The following is a 27,288-nucleotide window of genomic DNA, read 5'->3' as shown; positions in this document are numbered from 1 at the left end:
ACAAAAATTTACAGTCTAAAAGGTGGTAAATTCAAATCAAAAGCAAGACTGTGGCTAAGTCAATATTTTGCATAATATCTGAAATTATGACTGATGACACATATATTGCTATTGCCTACTGTGATCAGGCCAAGCACCACCAAGACTGTGAAAAATACAAACCTATCATGAACAGTAAGGGCATTAACAAATCTCTAGCAACTTCCCATAAAACACAGAATTTCTGAAATATTTATACTATTTTACCGATACAAATTTAACCCAGGGAAGGCTAAGCATCTCTTCTGATTAGACAACTCTTCCCATAAAATTTACAGTAAGTAGTAAATAGATCAAATAAACCTAATTATTTAAAGCTCTTCTCTTTTTATAAGGTGAAAGAACAAATCTTTGTGATTTTTTTTTCAGGGGCCTGCTGGGAAATCTCAAAGATACTTCAGATGGAAAAGATAACCTGAAAGTTTTATATGTTTATTTACAATTAGGATCTGATTTGGGGAAAGCAAAAATCAAAGAGGTTATTAGAGGAGATTTGGAAGCTTGATTAAAAGAGGATCATAGGTTACCTATTTAGTCAAGGTGACAATAAAACACTTAAAAATAGATATAGAAAGTAACATGCTTGTAAAGGACCTCACTCATAAGCATGGAACCTTTGTAAAATGAGCACATTTATTAACATAATCAAAATATATAGCCTCTCTATAGAATATAAAAATAAGCAAAGTGTATATGCTTAAACTTACGCTTTTTTAAAAAAAAAATTAATTTATTTTTGGCTGTGTTGGGTCTTTGTTGCTGTGTGCGGGCTTTCTCTAGTTGAGGCAAGTGGGGGCTACTCTTCATGGCGGTGCGCGAGCTTCTCATTGCGGTGGCTTCTCTTGTTGCTGAGCACGGGCTCTAGGTGCGCGAGCTTCAGTAGTTGCAGCACGTGGGCTCAGTAGTTGTGGCTGGAGGGCTCTAGAGTGCAGGCTCAGTAGTTGTAGTGCATGGGCTTAGTGCTCTGTGGCATGTGGGATCTTACCGGCCCAGGGCTCGAATGGTGCAGGGATTTTTGAAAACAGGAAACTACCATTGTCCCAAGGAGTCATACATAGCACACATCAGAGGATGAAACACATTCCCCCTTTCCAGCAAGTCAGCAGTGATGTGATCTGATTCCTGTTCATCTCCAAGCTGCTTGTTCCCTGGGTTAGGTATTGCTCTGTGCATAGGATCCCAGTGGTTCACCTCCTGGACATTCTGTAATATGTAATTCTGAAGCAAGAGATAGGCTCAAACCTGTCTGAGCATCTATTTGACAATAGTCATTACTAGAGTCCTTCATGTTAATAATGATGATATCATGCCTAGAGAAGCCGCTCACATTAATTACTGAGTATTTAAATAAAGATAATTATTAGAACCGACTCCAAACCTCTTGGGTGAAAGCCTAGGGAATATTTATGTCATATGGCAAAGGTGCTCACACTCCAATCAACTAGATCATCTTAACAGAGGAATCTCAAAATTGCAAATCATTTATAATAAAAATACTGAGTTTAATCACCACACTTTTAAGCAGGATTTCTAATTAGGCCCAACTTTTCTGGAGACACAGTGAAAAAGAGGCTTTTCTCTATAGTACACATGCGTACTTATATGGGCCACAGTTAGCACTTTGATATATGTCCTTTGAATTGTACCTTTTATGTTTAGATGAAGGGAATGGTTAGTAAACTCTAAATGAACAGTGTTGATGGGAGCAGAGTGACAGTGGTGAACTGTATCAGCAGTAAAAGCTCTGGAATGAATTGGGTTATTAGCGCCTTAGTTTCAGGTACATTCTAGAACAGGACTATTCAATAGAACTTTCTGCAATGATGGAATTGTTCTATATCTAGTCTAATTATGTCTAAACAGTAGCCATGTGGCCACTGAGCACTTGAGATGACTAGTGCTACTAACTGAATTTTAATTTAATTTAGTTTTTAATGTTAATAGCCACAGGTGGCTCATGGCTACCAACTTGATCACTGCAGCTCTAGAATCATGGAAAAGACCTTAAAGGCTTTAGTGGCATATTTTGAAACATTGGCATAAAGTGAAGTAGACTAATCCCCAAATCAGAATGAGACATAATAATTTAATGAAACATAAACTGAATCAAAGTTTTATATACGTGTACGTGTATGTATGTGTGTGTGTATGTATATAACTTTTATAAACCTAAAACCTAGACATTTTCAGAAACCAATGATGTGGGGTAAAACTAAAACAACGAGGCACTGATGAGTCAGGTTTAGCGGATAACTTTTATCAATACCGAAGCTTGGTCTTCCCCACAGGAATAGGATTTGACAAACATAATCAGACCTCCTACAGTTGAGATAGCAGGCGCATTCTTTCTGGAGTGTTGCTTCTAAAAGTGTTCCTTAGCTGACCAGCACCACTGAGCATGCCATCAGACACACATTGTGCTGAACGGCTGAAGGACTTCCTATCTAAGCTACTGAAGAGGAGTGAAGACTGCTGCATGCACATGAGAACACAGGGGCAGATCACTCTATTATCTGTATCCAGGCTCTCTTGTCATTATTGCCATTATAGCCCTGCCAGGTTCTGGTCATTGGCATCCAGGAGACCAGACATCCCACCAAGTGTTGAAACAGAAATCTAGCCATACTTCATTTCTCAGTGGAGAACAGATGATCCTAAGTTTCTCCACCCCATTGTTACAAATTAAAATTTAAAGCTAGCATAAAGAGAGGCAGGGACATTGACGCTACAGTTGTTTTGTCACAACATTTTAGTGACCTCACACAGAAAAAGAGAAAGTTCAAGTTTGATTGTTGAACCTGGATGAAATCAGGTTTAAGACATGACTTAAACCTAGGTACAGGCTGATCGTAGGTAATATCAGCTTCTTAATAAAGAAGTCCTGGACTTCCCTGGTGGCACAGTGGTTAAGAATCCACCTGCCAATGCAAGGGACATGGGTTTGATCCCCGGTCTGGGAAGATCCCACATGCTGCAGAGCAAGTAAGCCCGTGCGCCACAACTACTGAGCCTGTGCTCTAGAGCCCGTGTGCCACAACTACTGAGCCCACGTGCCACAACTACTGAGCCTGCGCTCTAGAGCCCGCAAGCCACAACGACTGAGCCCATATGCCACAACTACTGAAGCCCATGCACCTAGAGCCCGTGCTCTGCAACAAGAGAAGCCACTGCATTGAGAAGCCTGCACACCGCAATGAGGAGTAGCCCCCGCTTGCTGCAACTAGAGAAAGCCTGCGCACAGCAACGAAGACCCAACGCAGCCAAACATAAATAATAAATAAATTTATCTTAAAAAAATCAAAATAAAGTCAAACATTTATTAAAAAAAAAAAAAGAAAATCCTGAATTTGAGCATGTTTTAACATCAGAGCCAAAGTTCTCTTTGCCCATCATGTTGCCCAGTTTATAATTTTGAATTTGCAAGTTTTTGTAAGGATTTATAGAGTCATCAATTCAGTACAGTAACTCTATCTTCTTCATAAACTCAATCAAATCATGTAATTAATGACCAACTAACTTTTTTTTTTTTAAGTCAAAGAAGAGAATAATGGCCCTGCCTTTTGGAGAGGCAAAAAGCCTAAAAGTTTGAATGAATCCGTTTTCAGGTGAGATTGTTGTTTTACGTTTTTAACTTGCTGTCCAAAACTTATTTTACGTTTCAATTGGTTTTTTTAAAAAAAATTTATTTTATTTATTTATTTATTTATTTATTTTTGGCTGCTTTGGTTCTTTGTTGCTGTGTGTGGCTTTCTCTAGTTGCAGCGAGCAGGGACTACTCTTCATTGCAGTGCACGGGCTTCTCATTGCGGTGGCTTCTCTTGTTGCGGAGCACGGGCTCGAGGCATGTGGGTTTCAGTAGTTGTGGCACGCAGGCTCAGTAGTTGTGGCGTGTGGGCCTAGTTACTCCACACCATGTGGGATCTTCTCGGACCAGGGCTTGAACTCGTGTCCCCTGCATTGGCAGGCGGATTCTTAACCACTGCGCCACCAGGGAAGCCCTCAACTGGCTTTTTAAAATGCTTTTTCTCTACTAACGTCTTTGAACTGAGTTCTGTTTATCTCATGTACGTAATAATGAAGAAGGTATTTTGTGAGATTTTCTTCTAAATTCAAATCCAGTTAGTTATAAACTATAATTTTTCTCATTTTAATTGAATATACAGATGTCTCAATATAAATAAATGATTAAAATCAAATTCAAATCATTTATTGAACTCTGGTTCTGTGTAGTGGTATGTTGGGCCCTGTAATAGATGCAAAGATGAGTAAGGCATAGTTCCTATCCTTGAGAGGCTGATTCTCACCAGGACATATGACATTTACATAAATAAAGATACTGCAAAGTATGCATGCTAAGTGTCATAATTGAGTTTGATCAAATTGTCAAAGAGATTTAATGAGGGGAAAGGTTTTATTCAGTTGTGGGGAGAAGTCAAGATGCCAGATGACAGTCGGTGAAGGAATAGTGCACATGGTGATAGAGATATTGCAGTTGGAGGGAACAGTAGAAGCTACGGTAGAGGCAGGAAAAAATGGAACATGTATAAATTGAAAAAGGAGTTTACTAAGCTGCATAACTCAAAGTATGATTCTATTACACACTTTAAGTATCTAGGCATTAGAAGGAGGAGGGGAGCATAGCATTCTAAGAGCTCTGAGTCAGGGCATTATAGGCATGGGGAAAATTAAGGTGCATTGGGGCCCTGAAAGTCAGGTCATGACATGGGGGAAACAGCCCCCAGGAAAACACTGCAAAATGTGCAAAGAAAAAGTGAACGCCTACTTGGAGAGTATTCACCCCCAAGACCTGTGGTGTACCATGCTGTGCAATGGGTTACTGGGAAGGGGCCTTTTCCCACGGTACTTACTCTCATACCTTCTCTCACTGAACAATGACATACAAAGGTCTTTTAAACTAAATTTGATTAACTTTTTTTGTCACCAAAAGAAAAAAAAAATTGGTTTAGGAAGCCTGGCTTGTATCATATAGGCTTAGAGGATCATGATTTGTTCTAAATCCATGTAATAACGAGCTATGTTTTAAGGGGTTGATAGACTTCCGTTGTTACCCTGAGCACCATAAATTACTAGCTTCTGGGAGGAGGGGTCTCCGCCTTCTTGTCTCAGGGCACTAAGGGAAGTTCCTAACGCGGCCCTTGTAACTGGAAGTATTGAGGGAGAGGCACTGCCAGTGGATAGCCACCCACTTGCTCTCAGATTCAACATTCACTTCACATTTGGCATATAATGCCCCAATTTTTCTAGACCACTCTGATAGCCTCATTGTTTTCTTCCAGTTTAGAAAAATAAAAGAGATTTCTAAGTAATGTATGCAGTAGCTGTTTTAGGTTATTGTGGAGGTCAGAACTCTGTTAAAAGTGGCAGAAGTCCAACTTAGGTTAAAAGGGGAATTTATTGGAATTACAGGGCAATATTGGAATTAGAGGGCAACTCGTGTTATTCAACATTCATTCAGCAGATATGTATAGATACGGACATAAATATAGATACAAATGTAGATCTATCTATTTTACCTGTTAAATCTGGCATATTCTATTTGCTGGGCTCTGTGTTCAATTTTAGATGTACAATGGTGAGCAAAATCAGCAAAAGGTAGAAACCACAACCTAGGAAAGTAGGAAAGCTAAGAATGAAGTTGGACTTGGGCATAGCTGGAACTTGGGCCTTGAGCGCCATAGAACTTTGTCTCTGTCTCCTCTGATGTTTGTGGATCAGCTTCATCTTCTCTCACTGAATACCACGTCTTCTGTGGGACAGCCAAGTCCCCCACTGTCTTAAATTCACTTTTTACTTCTCCCACCACCACACAAAGGCTAACTCACACACTTTCTTGCACCAAATTAAAAAATCCTGGGAAGGTCTCTGATGCCTAACTTGAATAAACAATTGACTGCTAAAAAATATCCACCATAGGCAAGAGGTTTAAAAACATGGCAGCTTCTGTGTGCTCCATGTGTGGAGGGGAGGAGTGATTTCCAAATAAAGTGGGGGTGGTGGAGTTAGGTCTGCTATCCCATAGTTTTCTAGTACTGTCATCTTCATAATTAAACATCTGAGTCAAAAGCATAAACAAAAGGCAGTCTAAGATAAACACTAATTAGAGGGACAAAGAATGTTACCATGTACAGAGCTTTGTGACACCTCTGAGGTGTAAAGTTTTAGGCCTAATTATGAGAAGCTGCAGGTCATAAGAAGGATGCAGTTATCTTGGGACATCACACTTACATAAATATGATTACTTTTCAAGGTAGTAGTAAACAACAGGCCTTTTAACACCTGAGGGATAGAAAACAGACTGGTGATGATCTCTGATAATGAGATTCAGTACTTTGGTTTTCTCTATCTTTAGTATAGCTCTTCATTAGTGGATAGTTCCATGTAGTCATGCATTTTACAGGAGAAAACCCAAGCAGATATTTAACCAAAATGTTCTTTAAGGAAAAGTTTATTGTGACCTACTTAAGAATCCCCTAAAGCTGGGGGAAAAAAGACTGCCTATTGCTTGCACGTATAAAAAAAAAAAAATACAGATCAATAGAACATTTTTACAGTGCTGGCACAGAGTAAGATTTATGTAAATTTAATTGCATTCACCTTGAATAATCCAAAGGAAAAGAGTGAAAATGCTTAGCCCTCAGTCCAGATCTGCTAAGCTCATACCCACCAGGGTGGATTTCAATCTGAGTTTACATCTATTTATAGCCTCTACTGATATTTAGCTAATGAAAACTTAAAAGCAGATTTTCTAACCATAGTGCATGGCAAGTAGTGGGATGAACTTTTGGAGAAACCGATCTGTTTAATAAACAGAATTAGAGCTGACCACCTTGGCATCCTTATGAAATGAGAATGTATTGCATTTAATTGTATATCATTAGCAAAATAGAAGGGAAAAAAAACAACCAAGAAGGTGAACCTTATATTTTTCTCTAAGAAGAAGCATTTCTTGGCAGAAAGTAGAAAAAGGGAGTTGTTTTATTCTTCTCTGCATAGTAGATAAAAACATGAAGGCTCTGTAGCCACACTGGCTGACTTCAAATTTGGACTCTACCTTGGATTATTTAACCTTCCCAGGCTTCACTCCTCATGGGTAGGATGGGGCTCACAATGGTACATATCCCACAGGGATGATATGTAAAGGGCTAAGTCATGTACAGTTGACCCTTGAACAACACAGGTTTGGACTTTGAGGGTCCACTTATATGCAGATTTTCTTCAATAGATACATACTACAGTCCTACACAATCCTTGGATATGGAACCTTGGATACAGAGAGGTGAACTGTAAAGTGTTATATGCTGATTTTCAACTGTGCAGAGGATCAGTACCCCTAACCCCACATTGTTCAAGGGTCAACTGTACATGTAAAGTGCTTAAACTGTGTGTGGCACTTAGTGAGTCCCTATTAAACTTAGCTCTTTTGTTTTTGCAAAGTCAGTCACTAAGCAATAATCTATTCAGCATCCTCAGAATCCTTGATCAAGCCTTGAAACAGAATAACTTTCCTCTTTTCTCTTCTCACTAATAAATACTACAGTATGTAAAAAATAAAAATGCTATTGTGCAATAATTTGGCACGAGGCACCATCTATATTAATTTCCTAAGGATTTCTTACGCAATAGGTTGCTGTACTTCTATTAGAGGACCAAGTCCTGTGTTTATGTAAATATACTATGTGTGTAAGTATATGAATTCAGAATGTTTAGAAACTCAAGAGAAGGATTCAAGGCCTCCAATAGCTGTTCTTATAATAAGCCCTTATTTCTTGATATTTCTCAAAATTGACACTGCAATTATTAAATAGATATATTCGCTTGCACACAGTTAGATCATAGTTTATAATTATTAACAAATATTCATTGATCAGTTACAGATTTATAAAAATACAAAAAATATTGAGGGTTGGGGTAGAAATCAATATTCATTTTTCTCCCCCTTACTCTCTTCCATCCTGTTTGAAAAATTTCCTGGGACATATACTCAGGAGCAGAATTGCTTTGTACATTCTACTAATGTACATTCTACTAATCTTCTTATTGGTTTTAGAGATTAAAAATACCTCATCCCATATTGTCAACTACCTATTAGCTTATTCTATGTGGTGTTTTCTACGAGTAGAATTTTAATTTTGATGTAATAAAATTAATTAAGGTTTAAATTCTGGTCGAGGTGGAGTAAGCACACTTTGCCCTACCTCTCCTCTGAATGGAAGTAAAAATCCTGAACAGAATGCACACAGCAGTTGATTGTCTGATTTAAAAAAAAAAAATTCTACATAGAATTTAAATAAGACCCAGAGTCAACAACAGCTATAACCTAAAATCTGTTTTAGCTGAGTCACATGTATTTGATGTATATTGCCATTCAGTTCTAAATCTCTCTTAATTTCCTTTATCACTTACAGCAGTTTGATTATGATATGTCTGGTGTGGAATTCTTTGAGTTTATCTTATTTGGGATTCACTAAGTTTCTTGAATCTATAAGTTTACGTCTTTTGCTTAATTTGGAGAGTTTTCAACCATTATTCCTTCAAATATTTTTTCTGGACCACTCTTTTTCTTCTCCTTCTGGGACTCTGAAGACATGAATATTAGATCTTTGTCATATTGTCACACAGTCCCTTGAGAATGTGTTCATTTTTTTCTTCAACCTCTATTCTCTCTGGATTGTTCAAATTGGATAATTTCTATTCCTCTATCTTCAAAATTCAATGACTCTTTTCTCTGTCATCTCTACTCTGCTTATTGAGTCCATTCAGAGAATTTAAAAATTTTTAGTTATTGTAGTGTATTTTTTCCTCCTAAGATTTCCATTTGGTTCCTTTTTATATTTGCTATTTCTCTGCTGAGACTTTCTATCTTTCCATTTGTTTCAAAGGGGTTCACTCTCATTTATTGGAACATGGTTATGATGGTTACCTTAAAGCTTTTGTCTGATAATTCCAACATCTTTGTCATCTCAAGATTGATATCTGTTAATTTTCTTTTTCCTCATAAGATATTGAGATTTTCCTGGCTTTTCAAATGTCAAGTAATTTTGGATTGCGTCTGGGACATTTTGAATATTATGTGACTCTGGGTCACATGAAGAGTTTGGTACTGGTCTCTGCCAGCCTCTTGATTACACTTAAATATCTGAGAATTATTTTCTAGCTTTGAATTATTTTACATAGAATTGCTTATATTTCACCAATTCTGCTTTAGTAGAGTCTTCATGGGGAATTTTTTATTCAGGAGAGCTCAAATTCTACATCTTGAGATCTAGGTCTATATGATTTTTTTTTATGGAAGAATCATTGTTCCTTATTGTTCTGCTTGTTTCTTATATTTTAGCACATTAATCTGACAATTTCGGTCTGATCGGTGTTTTGCTTTCCATGAAAACTAAACTCCCTGTTTTCGTATTCACTTAACTTCTTTCTCATCCTTTTTAAGAGTTTTAAAAATCAATTATTTTTTCTATTCCATTTTAAAACTCTTAAAAAGGATGAGAAAGAAGTTAAGTAAATTTTATTTACCATTTTTCTTCATTTCTTGATAGAGTCAATATGCTAGTATATATGTACTTTGCATTCTTAGCTGACTTTGCATCTAACAGATTTTTCTGAAGCTGTTTAATGTTGCCTGCTGCTTTTTGGACTCTGGCTTTTAACCTGACAGTTTCAGCCTCAAGGAGTTTATCTGTGTTTGATGCAGAGGGAGAAAGGAGAAAAACGATTTGTGCATAGTTTTGATCCTGGAGTTCTCTTTCCCAGTTCTCCCATTGCTTTCTCCTTTGCGGCGGCTCTCCCTAGAGATACATAATCAGCTCATTAGAAAAACACTTGGCTTTCAGCAACTTAGTTGAGTAGATATGAAGTTGACACATGTTGAAACTCAAGGTTGTAGAACTCTTGCTTAGTAATGAACTACTTTTTAATCAGACTACTAAAAGTGGGTATTATTGAATTTCATGTGAAAAATACAGTTTAGCTTTATGAGTTGGCTTGCTTCACTGGTGAAGCTATAATGTCCATGACATTTTAATTTATGCTGTCAAAAAGGTAATCCTTTTTAGAAACTCTTTTAGCTCTTTAAAATAATAAATTTTTCATACAACTGAGTAAATAACAGTCACTTCAAGTGTGCCTTTCTGTAACTACCTGAAATCATTTTGCTGACCTTTCACATGAAACATATGTTGTGCCTAAAATGAACATTTTAACATAATTTCATAACATTACCTAACATAATCTGTGCACTGGTTATTTAACTCTCTTAATTTCCATAAAGAAAATTTTGGAAAATATCATCTACAAGAATAAAGAAAAGCTATCACTTTCAAGAGGATTGGAGTACGTATCATCCATTTCTAGGCTACACATATTCATTGACCTGAAAATCCTATGTGAGCATCTTATATTCTTAGATACTTTGATATCACTGTTACATAATACTAGAATCCTATGAAGAAATAGGGCAAGGTAAGATAATCAGTAAGTGGCATTCAGAGATTATGGGTCATATACATGAATTTGTTTAGTTGTGTGTTTAAAATCTGGCCATGTCATGTGCCACTCCCCAGGGCAAGAAGAGTGTAGGAAGGAGGGGGTGCTCATATACTCTCTTTCCTGATCATGCTCTGGGACCACAATGCCAGTGTGCACATCCTTAAGCCTGAGGGTTTGGCAAGGATGGCTGTTTAAGGGGGATGGAACTTGGATAAGTGAACTGAGGTGAGCACTTGTGTATGCGTGTGTGTGTGCATGCATGCGTGTACATGTATGTAAGGTCAGTGGAAGAGGGAGCTGAGGGCTGGAACTCAGCACAGTTCATAGCATTGTACAGATGATGAATGAATTTTATACCTGTTTAAAGTTAAGAACTAATAAAAACAAAGTGGTTTTCCACTTTCATGGAGGTTCCAGTCTCATAAGGAAGATAAGATATCTTAATGTAAAATGATAAACCAGCAACTCAAGGCAATATAGGATAATATTAATACCTAGCACCTACTGAGTGTTTCCAGTGTTAAAAAACACTGCATGTATTTTCTTACTTAATCCTCACACAAACTCAATGAGATTGGTTCTATTACTGTTCCTATTTTAAAATTAGGAAATTGAGGCTTAGGTCAGTCAAAGTCACATAACCACTGAGTGGCAGAGCCTGGATTAGAACTTAGATCTCATACTCTGCAACTTCTTAGCCTCCACCACTTGCTTCCTTGTATTGCAGAGAAAAGAAATGAGTCATGGTGAGCTGGAGAGAACAGAGAAGGTAAAAGATGGGACCCAGGATTGGTTCTGAAAAAAGTGCTGATGCTATTGGGATGATACTGGAAAAATCAGAGAGTGTTAGCAAAATATGAATCAAAGAGAACACCATTTTACAAAAATCTCTCTTCATCTCTCCATATGAATAGTCCTTTTTTCTTTATAGGATCCATTAGAAACGCACGATGAAAGAACAATCAAGTTTCAAAACTAGAATGAAAAGTCCTTTCACTGGGAATGTTGGGCTCTGTGAAGGACAGGCATAATGCTTTAGATATAAAAAACTCTTCTTTAAATGACATAGCATAGCGTTTTATTTCTGAAAGCAGGAGTGTATACTGAAGAATTGTGCCATACCTCCTCTAGGTCAATGGTCAACGGCAGGTGAGAGTAAATCACTCCTTTCTCTTACAAGCATTTCTTTTATGTGAAGACTTTTACTTTCAGACTCTTAAACTGCTGCGATGGGGCTATTGGGTTCTCTTTGTCCCTTACTGTTAAATTCTGAATATTATGTTTAACTCTAAATTCTACCTGACAGGTACCACCAAGAGAGCAGCACACCATCCAAGGACTCAACTCTTGGCCCTCCTTCAGACCTCAAGAAGCTGACTCTTCATGGCCAAAGTGCCTGTCGACCCTTACCTACCCCCTCCAGGAGGGGCTGTCAGCACTCATCAGCCACTAGCAAGGCTGTCGGTGTGCCATTTTGCACCACAAACACAAAACAACCCCAGGGACTTTCAGATCACAAAGACTCTCTAAGTGAAATCCCTTTCAAGGGCAATGGGAACGGAAATGAGTTTTACTTAGGAAATTCCTCCCTGGCCTCCCCTTTACAGAGTAACCCAAACCTAGAGAAAAAGGAGTCAGAACTTCATTTGTACATTATTTCCACAACTTCATCAATATTTCTGCACTTAAAAAGTTCATGGAACAATTATGTTATAGTAAGTGTGCTCCTAAGTTAACCTTGACTTGAGTATTGTTTTTTAGGGTAGGCTTCCCTGCTCTTCCTCCCCATTTTGGAAGTTTAACCTTGGAATTTAGTAATATTGTGCAAGACATAATGCACTGGACCATTAAGGATATGATTTTATCAGGCTATTGCAATAGGGAAAATGCTCATTAATGAGACATGTCTTCAAGAAAAGGAGATGGACCTGAGGTTTTATAGAGGCAGGTAATAAACAAGGGAGTCAGCAGTGAGTCTCATGGGAATCAATGAGGAAGGTCGGAGACAGGTCTTATCCTGGAATATCTGTGAGCAGGGTGGTCTTTTGCAGTTAGCTGGGGTGATTTCTCAACCATTCTGCTTTCAGAGAGCAGGGAGCTCAGATAAAGTTCAACATTATCAATATGTTTCTGTATTTCTTAGCTGTGCTATTGAAAGTAGGTTAGTGGGAGTTTTTGACTTGAAAAAAAAATGCACAACATGAGATTTGTGAGTTAAGTTTTATTTGGGCAAAATGATGACTATAGCCTGGGAGACAGCATCTCAGATAGCTCTGAGAAACTGCTCCAAACAGGTAGGGGGGAAGGTCAGTATCTATGTGATTTTGGTGAAAGGGGAGTACATGCAATCAAGCACATATTTTTTGCAGAAGGTTTCTGCTAGTCTTGTGAAGGTTACTGCTAGTCACGAGGAACAGACGTCATGAAGGATTTTAGTAGTGCTTTTCTAGATATGAGGAGATACAAGAAATGGGCTCATAAAACTGGCTCCTGAAAATATCTAACTATCTGAAGACCGGTTCTGCCAGTTTTTCCCAGACCACAGCGTGCCTCATTTCCGCTCTCCACCCTGAACTCCTTTCAGGGGGTGTTGAAAAGTTAGCAGCTGCAGCAGCACATGATTTAATCCTTGTAGAGGCAGATGGCAAGTGCCAGTGGCAAGTGCCAATTTGTAGTTGATAGACTCATTGTCATAAGATCAGATAATTTTATAGAGATCACCTGGTCTATGTCCCTTATTTTATAAATGAGGAGACTGAAGCGCAAAAATTCTAAGTGACTTACTCAACATTATATAATAAGTGTAGGGGCAGAGTCAGAACTCCCATTTAGGGATCTTCTTATAACACCAGGATCAGTTTTAAAATAAGTAATTTATTAAAAGAATAGTATGACCCTTTTTACTTACCTTCAGTGATACAGAATTTTTATTATTGATCTTCCAACATAATAATATTAAGAAGTATGAAAGACTCTTTTCACTCAGAAGAAGCTAGGAAGGAGGGGGTTTTATAAGTGGACAAAAATTGTGAAAGATTGCAAGACAACTCTCATTTTTTTCTCATAGCACAGTTCAGAATGTTATTGTTTAAATTAAATGTTAAATGTTTAAAATTCCTCTCTAAAATTTTAAACCGCTTTCTCCAAATTAAGAATGTAAGTGAATCACAAATAGAGGGAAAATCCTGATCTATTAAAAGAAGGCTTCATATGTTCTAATAGAAAAACCACACTTCTAATTTTAAATTACTTCTAAATTGACTTCTACAAATCTACCTAAATAAATATCTACCTAAATAAAAATCTAAATAAAAATCTACCTAAATCTACCTAAATATTTCAAAATAACTGTTTAACTAACTCCCAGTTTTAAGTACTACTTTTAAATTCTGCAGCAAAGGCATGGTTGGGGTAAGTCAGATAGGCCAACTCATAGCCCTTCTGATACTATAAGCAATAACAAATAACTAACATGTAGTGTTATTATTGGTAGGAACTGTTCTGATGCTTTCTGTATATTAACTCATTTAATCTGTACAACAGTCCTACGAGGTAGGACTGTTAGTCTCATCTCATAGATGAGGAAATTGAGGCACAGGGAAATTAAATGATATATTCAAGGTTGTACAACTAATATAGAGCTGGGATTTGAACCCAGACAGTCTGATTTTTTTTTGTCTATGACCACTGAAATAATGTGGATGGAGGGGGGTTATCTTTATGAGTTGTCAGATATTATCATTGAAAACAATGTTCTGGGAATTCCCTGGCGGTCCAGCAGTTAAGACTTCGCGCTTCCACTGCAGGGGGTGTGGGTTCTATCCCTGGTCGGGGAACTAACTACATCCTTCATTGAAGGATGAAAAATGAGTAAGCAAATATTTCATATATAAATGATGAATCTATCAGGTTAGCATTCATTCTAGTGAGAATAAGATATTAACTTAATATAAACATTTTAAAAGTTGTGACTTTTTTGTGACATTGTTGAAGTCTTTCATTAGGTTGGTCACCTTTGGTTAGTCCTGGCTATCTTCATAAGTTTTAGGGAATGGACAAAAATAATCTCCTAAATCTGTCTGAATTATCTTGGGTAATTGCTCTCTTGTGCCTTGAGATTTCTTTCATGTTGAGGTATGGATAAATGTTCCTGGGAAAAGGAATTAGACATCTTAACTCTCTGTATACTTTCAGATAAAATTAACCTAAACCATCCAGTTAGAAATTAGCACTCATTCTGATTTTAAAGGTTTCCAAAAGTTGTCCTTGTCAGTAACCCATTTTATCTGTAACTTTCACCAAAAGTAATTACATCTGCATTGTTTAGCATCTCAAATTCTACAAAGACAAAATATGGCAATTCTTTGCCCTTCATATGTTGTGGAATAACTGCTAGAAAGCTAAATAACGAATATCCTCAAATTAAAATTCTAGATTTAAGGCAGGCATTAACATTTGGAGAGAAAAAAAAAGGCAGCTTTTTTTTTTAAACATAGAGCAATGACAAAAATAGTAAGAAAAAGTACGTAATTCCCCCCTACACACCCACTCACCACCCTACTCTGTTATTAAGGAATAAGACAGGAGTTGTTTGGAGTTGTAAATCAGCAACATTTCAGAAATTCCTTCTGACCTGTCTGTTAAGCCTCAACATAAATAAAAAATTATTTAGAGAACTTTCTGAACACTACATGCCAATTTGTTTCAAGACCCAGTATGAGTGGGAAATGGCAGCACTAAAGATTTAAGGAAAAAATAACCCCATTAATGGGGGAATAGTTAACAAAATTATTGTATATCTCGGCTATGTAATACTGGGTAATCTTTATTAAAGAGACTGAAGTAAATCTATATACATAGACATGAAAAACTGTCCACCATATATTAAGTGAAAAAAATCCAGATTAATATGTGATATGATGTAGCTAGTATTAAATACATATTATAAAAATATATCATCTAACATGTAAATATTATAAATGTATATGTTATAATTAACATGTTTTTATATGCCTGAAAGAATATAAACCAAACCAACAATAGTAAGGTGTTTTGAATACTGAGACAGAAGGGGTAGGGAGAGATAGGGAACTTTTATCACTTACTTTTCATTTCTGTACTGTTTGATTTTGATAGATTATTCTATTTTATAATGAACAAATGCTATGTTTAAAACTTAAAAAAAACTATATAAGGAAAAAATTCCCTGTAGTATTATCAAATACTGGAATGAGTTACGAATCATGTACTGTAGAAGGGATTAAAGAATAGATATATGACATTGACTAAAAGTAGTGGGAATTGATTTTCAGTAAACAAAAATTCTAACTATTCCCACTTTTTTTCCTCTTTCAGAAAGCTACTCTTTTACAAGATCCCCTATATGTTAGTGAGCTCAGTCCTGCTACTGGAAGTCAAAAGCCATATAGGTAAGGAGTGATGACAGGACAGAGTTGCACGGGGGGTGGGGGGGGGTGTTCGCCATCTTTGCCTCTCCTAACTCTATGTGATGCTGGCCATCACATTTATATCTACATCTCTTCTCGCCCTGAATTGCAAAGACAATTACCCACTGGAGATCACTTCTTGTATGTTTCACAGGACCCATAACGTCAGCATATTCAAAACAGAACTCAGCCTCTTCCTTCTGTGACCTGACCTTCCATCTGTGTTTCCTAAACAGGGCATGATGTCATTATCTCTGGACAGCCTAAGCCAGAGTCCTGGATCCCGAGATCCCCATCCCCTAATCCAGTCATCACCACATGATTTACTGTACTTATTGAATATATCTGGATAACACCCACTTCTTTCTACTGCCACATGCTCAGATCCAATTATCTGTTTTGGGCTCTGACAGTATTTTCCTGGCTGGCCTCTGCCTTCGCCCTTGCCCCTCTCTAGACCATTCTTCAATACAACAGAGGAATCTTTCAGAAGCACAAATCTGATCGTGTAACTCCTCCCTTAAAGCCTTTCCATAGCTCCCCATTGCCCTTAGAAGGTCTACACGCTATAACAGCTTTTTACAAATCTTCCTGATGTCTCTTTATTTTTCTATTGTGTCCTCCACACTCCTGCCCTAAGCTCCTGATCCAAATGAACTCATAGCTCTCAAAAAGCTCCCTGTTAATCTGGGCCCTAACATGATGGCCTCTATTCTAGAACCCTACTCTCTTCTCTTCTTCCCCTTCATAGAAACTTCAACTCCTCAAGTCTTAGCTCACTATCCCTTTGTCTAAAAATCATTTCTCAAGACTAAGTTAAGAGGGCCCCTCCATAACGTCCTGTGCTTACATATCTGTAGCACTGTCCACTCTGTATTATGGATTGCTTGTTTATGTGCTGCCCTATTATGCAATATGCTCCTTAAGGGCAGGGACTGTTCCTTGGTCACTGGCACATAGTAGGCTGCCAATAAGCCTTTATACAATGAATGAATGAATGAATGAAATAAGATAGAGGCTGGGACCTTATATGCAAGGCAAAGGAGTTTGGATTTTATCCAGACTTCATAGTTCTATTATGTTCTTATCATAGTCAGCCTTACATTGAAGTAGTTACTTGTGATGTGACTATTACTTCCCATAGATTGTGAGCCCCTGGAAGGCAAGGAGTATGTCTTATTAATTTTCGTATTTTCTTACTTAAAACAGTGCTTTGTACATAGAGAGCACTCTGTCAATTGATGGTGCCAATAATTTTGATATTAAGTAAGTCATGAGCGACTTTTGAGAGGTTTACGATAGTGACATATATTGGGGGTGATGTAAGTGAACTAAGGGAAAGTTTAATTTTAAAAGATACAATTCATTCCCCATTAAAGGGAACCAAAGTTCCTTGGAAGAATGACTGATTCTAGGTCTGGGGTAGGAAATATACAAATGAGTCTGAAACAGCTTATGGCAAAATGCAAAGAGTAACAAGGCCCAAACTAAAGGACACAGGAGCCCACATGAAGGGCCTCCTGATAGCCAAAGATGGAACAAATCAAGAATCAGAAAAAATAATGAATGAGATGGTTAAAACATAACGAATATATAAAAATTCCAAAGTGTATAATGATGCATCATAGAGAGGAAGTCCTCCCTCCTACCTTCCCCCATCTGGTTAAGAAATAAAAATGTACTGAACTCCATTAGAAGTAAATAGGGCACTAATTCATTTTTCTGCAAATCAGCAAACAAATGGAAAGAATTAAGTATTTATCCTGCCTTTCCTGCATAAACTGTAATTAGTTCAGGGTAACCAAGTAGCCCAAGTTGATGAGAGCAAATTCCATTTTACAGAATTCCAGCTAATGAATGTGGAAGGTTTAACAGAATTACAAAGTTACCATTTTTTAACCTCTGATGAAATAATAGATTCATGCAAAGATCCTCAGTGGATGGAACCATCAGACAGAAAGGTGAAGTGGAATTTCAAAATGGAGGGATCATGTAAATAACTAAACCCACTGATCAGTCTTAGAATCACTTAAGTGGGATGCTATAATGAGGCACTTAAAAATTTTGTGCTTCATTATTTGATGTAACATGAAACACAGAGCACCACCTATGATGTATCTTTGTTCAAACAGTTAAACTGGAATCTGACTTAAAAGTGTGGGTCTGTCAGCCTTGAGAAGGAATGAAATTCTGATACATGTGACAACATGGATGAGCCTTGAAGAAATTATGCTAAATTAAATAAGCCAGTAGTAAAAGGACAAATATTATATGGTTCCACTTATATGAGGCACCTAGAATAGGCAAATTCACAGAAACAGAAAGCAGAATATAGGTTACCAGGAGCCATGGAGAGAGAGGAATGGAGACTTGTTTAATGGATGCAGAGTTTCTGTTTGGGAAGATGAAAAAGTTCTGGAAATGGATAGTAGTGATGATTGCACAACATTGTGAATGCAATTAATGCCGCTGAATTGTACACCTGAAAACGGTTTAAATGGTAAATTTTAGGTTATGTATATTCTATCTCAAAATTTTAAAAGGTGTGTGTGTGTAAGGGAATAGATAAAACAAGACTGGCAAAATGTTGAAAATTACTGAAGCTAAGTGACGGGTATGTGAGGGTTTCTTATAAGACTTTCTCCATTTTTGTGTATGTTTGAAAATTTCCGTAGTAAAAGTTTTTAAAAGACCTAAGAAACATAGCAAGCAAATATAACAATTATCTTAATTAGATCTTGGTTTTAATGAACCAAATATAAAAAGACATTTTTAAGACAAGAGAGAACATTTGAATATGGACTGGGTATTAGACAATACCATAGAATTGTTGATAGGTTTGTTGGTGTGATAATGATGATTTTGCAAGGAAGTGTTCCAGTTATCTCGAGATATGTTCTGAGGTATGTAGGGGTTAAATAACATAATGTTTGGGATTTCCTGTTTTAAAATTAATTAGTTAATTAATTAATTAAGTTGGTTGCGCCGGGTCTTAGTTGCGGCACTCGGGATCTTCGTTGCAGCATGCAGGCTCTAGTTCCCCAACCAGGGATGGAACCCGGGCCCCCTGCATTGGGAGTGTGGAGTCTTAACCACTGGACCACCAGGGAAGCCCTGGGATTTCTTTTTTTTTCTTTTTTTAAAATTTATTTTATTTTTGGCTGCGTTGGGTCTTCGTTGCCACGTGCGGGCTTTCTCTAGATGCGGTGAGCGGGGGCTACTCTTTGTTGCAATGCACAAGCTTCTCATTGCAGTGGCTTCTCTTGTTGCGGAGCACAGGCTCTAGGTGCACAGGCTTCAGTAGTTGTGGCTCTCTGGCTCTAGAGCGCAGGCTCAGTAGTTGTGGCACACAGGCTTAGTTGCTCTGCGGCACGTGGGATCTTCCCGGACCAGGGCTCGAACCTGTGTCCCCTGCATTGGCAGGCAGATTCTTAACCACTGCACCACCAGGGAAGCCCAGTCCGGGATTTCTTTTTTTTAAAGATGATTATACAGATAGCTTAGAATTTCTACATGTTTTCTTATGTTTATCCTAAAAAAAAAAGTATCAGTTTTAATTTTGGTACTATATTATGTAAAGTGATATTAAAGCTAATTGTATAATAAAAACAGGCTCTTACTTTGTGTGGCTTGAAATTTATCCCTGAAAGCAAGGAGAGTTCTGCCACTATCTTGACTCAGGAAAAGCGTATTTCTTATAAAGTTAATTTCTGAAGGCAACATATTTAAAGTGTAGTAATTTAATGCACCATGAAGGATGCAAATATATGCACAAGATACATAGGAAATAGTCTGTGCCTACAAGGCACCTTCAGTTTAAAAGAAGTAAATATTCTTTGGGTTTTCAAATTAGGATTTTGTCACAGTTGTGAATTCTGTAATCTGACCATTGCGAACATATACATAGCGCTTCTGAGATAATGTATGAAAAACCGTACCAGCTGTAAAGCATTATTCAAATGCAAGGTATTACTGATATTAAATGTCTGGAAAAATGAAAAAAAATAGGAAAAATAGAGCTTATCATTAAATCAGTAATCCTCCTGCTACATTATTTGGGTGAATTTATGTTTTCTAGCTCATGAAAATACAGAATATCTGTTAACATTAATGTAAAATTTCCTCTTATTCCTAAATTGAATAATGGAGTCTTCTGGCCTAGACTTTTTCTTATTTAAATTAGTCAAAGAAAGTTTGTCATCTGTGTAAAAGCAAATATTCTCTGAATGTTCAGAGAAACTGTGATTATCCATAACTTCTCTGTAGAAATATAGGCTACTGAATCTAACTTGAATTTATGAGGTATATGAGACCTCAATTTATATATTAATTGATTTTTAGTATGAAGAGATTAGTGTGCTTTTTCTTATGAAATTTGTTTTGGCCTTTTTGAAAAAAATATAGTTTGATGTTATAATCTATTATCATAGGTGCCAAAAGATAAAAACAGTTCCTTTCTACATGGATCTTGGCAAATTGCTGACTCCTAACGGAAAAAACTGGAAAATCAATTTCAAAATAATTGTGCTGATATTGTATTTTTTCTGGGCTTTTGCTTTTCTAAGCTCATTTCTTTGTGAAAACTACATTTCTGCTGTTTTTTGGAATTCTCAGAGAATAGAGGGATTTTATGGTTTTGTTTTTTTTTTAACATCTTTATTGGAGTATGATTGCTCCACAATGGTGTGTTAGTTTCTGCTGTACAACAAAGTGAATCAGCTATACATATACATATATTCCCATTTCTCCTCCCTCGTGCGTCTCCCTTCCACCCTCCCTATCCCACCCCTCTAGGTGGTCATGAAGCACCTAGCTGATCTCCCTGTGCTATGTGGCTGCTTCCCACTAGCGATCTATTTTACATTTGGTAGTATATATATGTCCATGCCACCCTCTTACTTCGTCCCAGCTTACCCTTCCCCCTCCCCTATGGTTATTTTTTAAATGAAATGTGGCAGTAGTTAGAAATGGATGTACAGGGAAGCAAGATCTCAAAGCTTACTCCTCTGTTATTTAGATAACATTAAACACTTACTGTGTGCTAAGCACATGAAGTAACTAAAGTATCAAAACAGCACAATGGGATAGGTACTATCATCATCCCCATTTTACAGATGAGGAAATTGAGGCACAGAAAGACTAAGAAACTTGCCCATGGTAGTTACTCAGAGGAACAGAGGCAGATCTAGGATATTGATCAGCCTGACACTGCCCCTATGCTCATAATCATGTTCTTCTGCCTCCATGACTGTTATCACTGAATTCTTTCATTTTTTTAACTCAAGTACAGCTGATTTACAATATTATATGTTTCAGGTGTACAACATAGTGATTCACAATTTTTAATGATTATACTCCATTTATAGTTATTATAAAAATTGGCTATATTCCCTGTGCTGTACAATATATCCTTGTAGCTTATTTGTTTTTATTTTTAATATTTATTTATTTATTTATTTAGGCTGCACCGGGTCTTAGTTGAGGCATGTGGGATCTTTTAGTTGCAGCATGCAGACTTCTTAGTCATGGCATGCGGACTCTTAGTTGCGGCATGAGAACTCTTAGTTGCGGCATGTGTGCGGGATCTAGTTCCCTGACCAGGGGTCAAGCCCGGGCCCCCTGCATTGGGAGCGTGGAGTCTTACCCACTGGACCACCAGGGAAGTCCCTATTTATTTTATTTTTTATAAATTTATTGATTGATTGATTTTTGGCTGCGTTGGGTCTTTGTTGCTGTGCGCGGGCTTTCTCTAGTTGCAGGGGCTACTCTTCGTTGCGGTGTGCGGGCTTCTCATTGCGGTGGCTTCTCCTGTTGCGAAGCACGGGCTCCAGGCGCGCAGGCTTCAGTAGCTGTGGCACTTGGGCTCAGCAGTTGTGGCTCGCAGGCTCTAGATCGCAGGCTCAGTAGTTGTGGCGCACGGGCTTAGTTGCTCTGCGGCATGTGGGATCTTCCCAGACCAGCGCTTGAACCCATGTCCTCTGCATTGGCAGGCAGATTCTTAACCACTGCACCACCAGGGAAGTCCCCCTATTTATTTTATATATAGTAGTTTGTACCTCTTAATGCCCTACCTCCAGCTTGCCCCTCTCCCCTTCCCTCTCTTCACTGGTAACCACTAGTTTGTTTTCTAGATCTGTGAGTCTGTTTCTTTTTTGTTATATTCACTACTTTGTTGTATTTTTTAGATTCCACATATATGTGATATCATACAGTATTTGCCTTTTTCTATCTGACTTATTTCAATTAGCATAATGCCCTCCAAGTCCATCCATGTTGTTGCAAATGGCAAAATTTCATTCTTTTTTATGGCTGAGTAGTATTCCATTGTGTATATATACCACACCTTCTTTATCCATTCATCTGCTGATGGGTACTTAGGTTGCTTACATATGTTGGCCATTGTAAATAATGCTGCTATGAACATTGGGGTGCATGTCTCTTTTCGAATTAGTATTTTCATTTTTTTCAGATAAGTACCAAGGAGTGGAATTGCTGGGTCATACGGTACTTCTATTTTTAGTTTTCTGAGAAACCTCTATACTGTTTTCCATAGTGGCTGTACCAATTTACAGTCCCACTAACAGTGTACAGAGGTTCCCTTTTTTCCCACATCCTTGCCAACATTTGTTATTTGTGGTCTTTTTGATGGCTAAGACTGAATTCTTAACGATCATCTCCTCCAGTATCTCCACTAGAAAAGAGACTGTTTTTCAGGAAGTTTTAATTTTTGCGTTAATAAGAGAGGTTCATTGATTGCATAGAGGAGAGCATCTTAGATTTTTTTTAAATAAAGGGGGAAGGACTGGGCAAGAACCAAGATTCCATGTAGCATTACTGGAATAAATGGCTGGTATCAAGATTTGTGGAATAAGTGGTAAAAATATTTTTACTTCAAGTCAGAAATTCTAAGACATTTCCATCAATCTACACGTGTTCTGTTACTGTTACTTTGCACCCTGCTTGTCTGAATCACTGGTTGTGTTAGCTTGGACAGGCTACTTAACCTAACATCCTATAAATGCAATAGTAATTCCCAGCTCAGCCCTCCTAGTGACGCTGAATGAGCTAGCCCATGAAGAGAACCCAGGCCAGACCCCGCCACAGAGTCAGTGCTCAATTAAGTACAGGTTGTTATTATTGAGCACAGTGGGAGATGGAAACAATATCTAACCTGATAATGTGTTTTCAAGTTGCTGCAAAGCCGAGGGGCCAGGACAAGTACACAAATAACTGCAATGGAGTGAAGTAGGATTAGTGTGGTGTAAGAAGTATGGAAAAAGTGCTATGGGAGAGTGTTCCCCATCATTGGTGGAATTAGGGAAAGCTCTGAGAAGAAGGTGTTAACTCATTTCAGCTAAGCCAGCTTTTCCTGACGTGTGGAACGCACATGGGGCAGTAATGGAAGATGACTTCATGTGGTATTCTGACATGGCATGAAATAACTTTGAATTCCATGGTAAAAAATGATTCCCTTTTCCAATTCGTCTGACCTCATTAGGGAGAACCTCTTGGCCTGGTGCCAGTAGTGGCAGCTCTCGAACACATGCTCATCTGCCTTTTTGTCAAAGGGAGAGCAGACTTCAGGCTCAAATAGGGAGCATCTACTTAGAATTTTGTTGCTATTTTTACAGTTACCTGCTATTTATAGCAAATGGTACTGGTTTTCCCATGTGAAGTAGTGATACAAAATTTTCTGTATAAAAAAATTTCTCTAAGAAAAAATGAGTTGATTTAAAGAAAAAATACTAAGCAAATAATATTACATATGATTCGTGGGTTACGGTAAATGGTATGTGAACAAACTCTGTGCTGGACTATGAAAGAGGGACAGAAGTTCACCAGGAACAATGAGAGTATTCATGGTATGTACAGCTTGAGTAAAGGGGCATGGCAAAAAAGTATGTTTGGAGATTAATAAATAGTTCAATTTGGGAGGAGCAAGTTTCATTACTGATACGTAACAAAGTTAGAAGTACAAAACTATATTAAAATTCAATTAGTAACAAAGTTTTACAAACCTAGCAATAATCGTTGATATTCCTCAACTGCTGTTTATCATTTTTTCCATGGAAAGTTTTCTTTTCTTTCTGTAGATCTGAGGAGAAAATTAAGCACTTCAGTCAACTTAAATCTGAACTTTTTCTTAAAGACAATACTTTGAGGGCTTCCCTGGTGGCGCAGTGGTTAAGAATCTGCCTGCCAACGCAGGGTACACGGGTTCGAGCCCTGGTCTGGGAAGATCCCACATGCCGCGGAGCAACTAAGCCCGTGAGCCACAACTACTGAGCCTGCGCGTCTGGAGCCTGTGCTCCGCAACGGGAGAGGCCGCGACGGTGAGAGGCCCGCGCACCGCGATGAAGAGTGGCCCCGCTTGCCGCAACTGGAGAAAGCCCTCGCACAGAAACGAAGACTCAACACAGCCAAAAATAAATAAATAAATATATTAAAAAAAAAAAAAAAAGACAATACTTTGAGGAAGATACTTTGTTTAATTACAGAACTTAAAGTAGCAGCCCCGAAAAACTTCATTCTGAAAAGGCTTTTCTGGAAAGTAGGTGTTTTGTCTTATTTTTAATCTTTAAAGCTTGTTTTACCTGTTTATCAAATGCAGCATATTCAAGCTTAAAGTAAAATATAAATAAATGTTGTATACTGATGCTGCATTTTAAAATGTTGATTAAATTTAATGCAATCATCTTGATGCCTGAAATGTTGTGATGGAATCAGTGTATATGGCGTGTTGGGGCCGGGGAGACAGAAGAGGGGAGAGCAGTAGGGAAAAGATAGTAGCTCACATGGGTTGGGTTAGCAGACACAAAAAAAGAGAGATGGAGGGGAAGCTCCTGGCATGCAAGAAGTATGAGTATAGACAGTGAGATGAGAAAGTATGTTTCAAGAAGTCTTATGTGTATGTTCCCCTACAATAAAAATATAATTAAAAAGTTACTTTTGAATATAGGATTGTTATTTTTTAAAAGGTGACTCCTGGGAAGTCAAAGCAGTCTAGCTCCCACTTGGCAAGTTACACACTTACTCTGTAAGACTGACTTGTAGTCTCAGGTTTAGGTGAAGGTATTGAGAAGCCCAGGTGAGTACTGGTGCTGTGCTAATGAGACTCATTCTGGTTAGTGGTCTTATACATAGTTGCCACCATTTTATTGCACAGTTGGGAAGTGCACAGCTTCCCCAGCCATACCTGACAGCCTTGGCCATTTCTTAGATTCTAAGTGCTTGACACATCTGATGAACAACCATCCTCGTTTACCTAGACTAGGATAACAAACTGTCCAAGTTTGCCTGGGACTGAGGAAGTTCATGGCACTTGGGACTTTTAGTGCAAAAGGTAGACCAGTCCCAAGCAAACTGGGATGCCTGATCACCCTAATCAGAGGGCATAGTAGCTACAGAGAATAGAGTATCAAGTGTCCCCAACACTGAGGCAGGTAAGGTGATGTAGTGCTGTATAATCGAAAATGCTTGCACTAGATAGACCCTGTTAGGAATACACCATCCAAGTTTTAACTAAAAAACTTCAGAGAATTATGGAAAATACAGGGACAGGCATCAAAATGACTTACATATGGTTATGAAGAGTCCACATGGAAAGGCTAAAGAAACTGGTATTATCTCCCACCCAAATAAACCTCTCCAGTCCAACCTACACATGGTGTTTACTCATCTATAACACTGATTGTGAGGACTTTGCTTCCTCAAAAACTTCTTGAGGCTCTCCTTATTAAGTACAAGCACTTTGGCTTTGGCATTTAAGGCTCTCCACTACTGACCTCTTGTCACAGATTCCAAATTTGGACAGGCATGACCTTTATTTTAGCAGGGTGGGTTATCAGGAAGGGGCCAACATCTGCATAGGGCAGCCACTGGGAAAACGAATCCAGCTGTAGATGCTAAGGGAGAAGGCACAGTGCCCAAGGACGAGAGTGATCTCTACAAAGAGAATGTGCAAAATGAGGAATATCAGGTCATTATAGCATGTGGGTGGATTACACCCAGATGTCTGCATAAACATTTGGCACCCGGAAGATCTGCATGTTTAGGATTTGGGAACAGGGCCTTCACGGAATGTGGGGTTGGGGGGAGTAGCAAGGATACAAAGTCAAGAGTAAAGTCAGTAGCTGGGAAAGGACTGGCAAAGGACTTAGCTCAGAGCCCAAAGAAGAGGTCCACTTAGACAACCTGGACACAATCAGGGGATTGATTTAAAGCAGATGTCTAGGCAGGAGAACGGAGCTCCCACCTAAGGGTTAGACTCGGAAGAAGGGTGTTGATGCTGAATACCAGAATGTTGGTCTTAAGCGTCTCCAAGCTTAAAACAGGCCTGAAGCAGGTGGCCTCGGCTGTCGAGGAAAAGAGGGATGCAGAGAAAGGGAATAAAACCAGGTCTAGCCCACTCAGCCCACCACTTCACCACTCTCACCTCTTTCCTGTAAAAGCTTGAACCATGTGAAATGATTTGAACACCCTGCCCTTTCCAGCCCCTCCACGTTTTCCCCTACTATTGCTTTCTCTAGGATACTCTTTCCATTTTCTCCTGTTAAAATCCTACCCATTCATTCTCCAAGGCTCATCTCAAATGCTGTTCTTCTGCCTTTCCTCAGTGGAGAACTTTGGTACCTTCCTCTTTTTGATCTGTTATGGCAGTTCTGTGCCTTAGAACTTTCCTTGATATTTTATAATCTGCACTGTTCAATAAAGTAGCCACCTAGCCGCATGTGGTTATTAAGCACTTGAACGTGGCTAGTGACCAAGGAAGTGAAACATTAATTTTATTCAGTTTTAGTCAATTTAAATGTAAATAGCCACATGTGGCTAGCGGCTTCTGTATTGGACAATGCAGTTCTACAGCATCTCCCATAGCACTTTCTCTTTATCGATTCAATAAACATTTATCGCATGCCTGTGCTGTGCTAGGCGTGGTAATAGGCACTAGAAATGCAACCATGACTAAGACACAGTCCCTACCCTCAAGAATTAGCACAGACATTCTCCCTTTTGCTTGGTATATATTTTTTATTTACCATAGTATTCTATAAGCTTCTTCAGGACAGGCATGTGTCATACTCATCTTTGTATTCTCCCTAAGGCCTAACATAATGCCTGCATATATCAGGTCGCACAATCAATTCATAATAAATTGAAATTTTATTCTCTTGTGAAAAATTAACCTGATTGGAAGTCTAGGAGTAAAGCATTCATGTTCTGCTTCTTACTTGAAAATTCTGCAGCCGTTCTTTAATGTAATGTCCTTAGATGGACTAAAATAGAAGATCTT

General features: G+C 38.2%; 2 protein-coding genes across 4 annotated transcripts in view; one reads left to right on the top strand and one right to left on the bottom strand.

The window, feature by feature from the left end:
* The window catches only part of XPOT (exportin for tRNA), a 148,202-nt gene that overhangs the window by 65,997 nt on the left and 54,917 nt on the right, over nucleotides 1-27,288 (bottom strand). For 2 of the 3 annotated variants that reach the window (XM_036867081.1, XM_036867082.1), the window contains one exon: nucleotides 24,017-24,093. The exons of the other annotated variant lie outside the window; for it this stretch is intronic. The gene's annotated coding sequence lies outside the window, so the exon portion shown is untranslated. The remainder of the gene's footprint in view (nucleotides 1-24,016; nucleotides 24,094-27,288) is intronic. 3 annotated transcript variants of the gene reach the window in all.
* Nucleotides 1-27,288, top strand: part of C10H12orf56 (chromosome 10 C12orf56 homolog) — a 74,137-nt gene that overhangs the window by 20,689 nt on the left and 26,160 nt on the right. Inside the window, 5 exon segments of the mRNA XM_036867455.1 lie at nucleotides 3,572-3,644; nucleotides 11,858-12,266; nucleotides 15,907-15,980; nucleotides 24,092-24,170; nucleotides 24,478-24,549. Coding sequence (XP_036723350.1) covers nucleotides 3,572-3,644; nucleotides 11,858-12,266; nucleotides 15,907-15,980; nucleotides 24,092-24,170; nucleotides 24,478-24,549 — 707 coding nt within the window.

This window comes from Balaenoptera musculus, chromosome 10, assembly GCF_009873245.2.
Source record: "Balaenoptera musculus isolate JJ_BM4_2016_0621 chromosome 10, mBalMus1.pri.v3, whole genome shotgun sequence".
NCBI lineage: Eukaryota > Metazoa > Chordata > Mammalia > Artiodactyla > Balaenopteridae > Balaenoptera > Balaenoptera musculus.
Note: the sequence above shows the minus strand (reverse complement) of the source record. Positions and strands in the feature narration are given on the sequence as shown.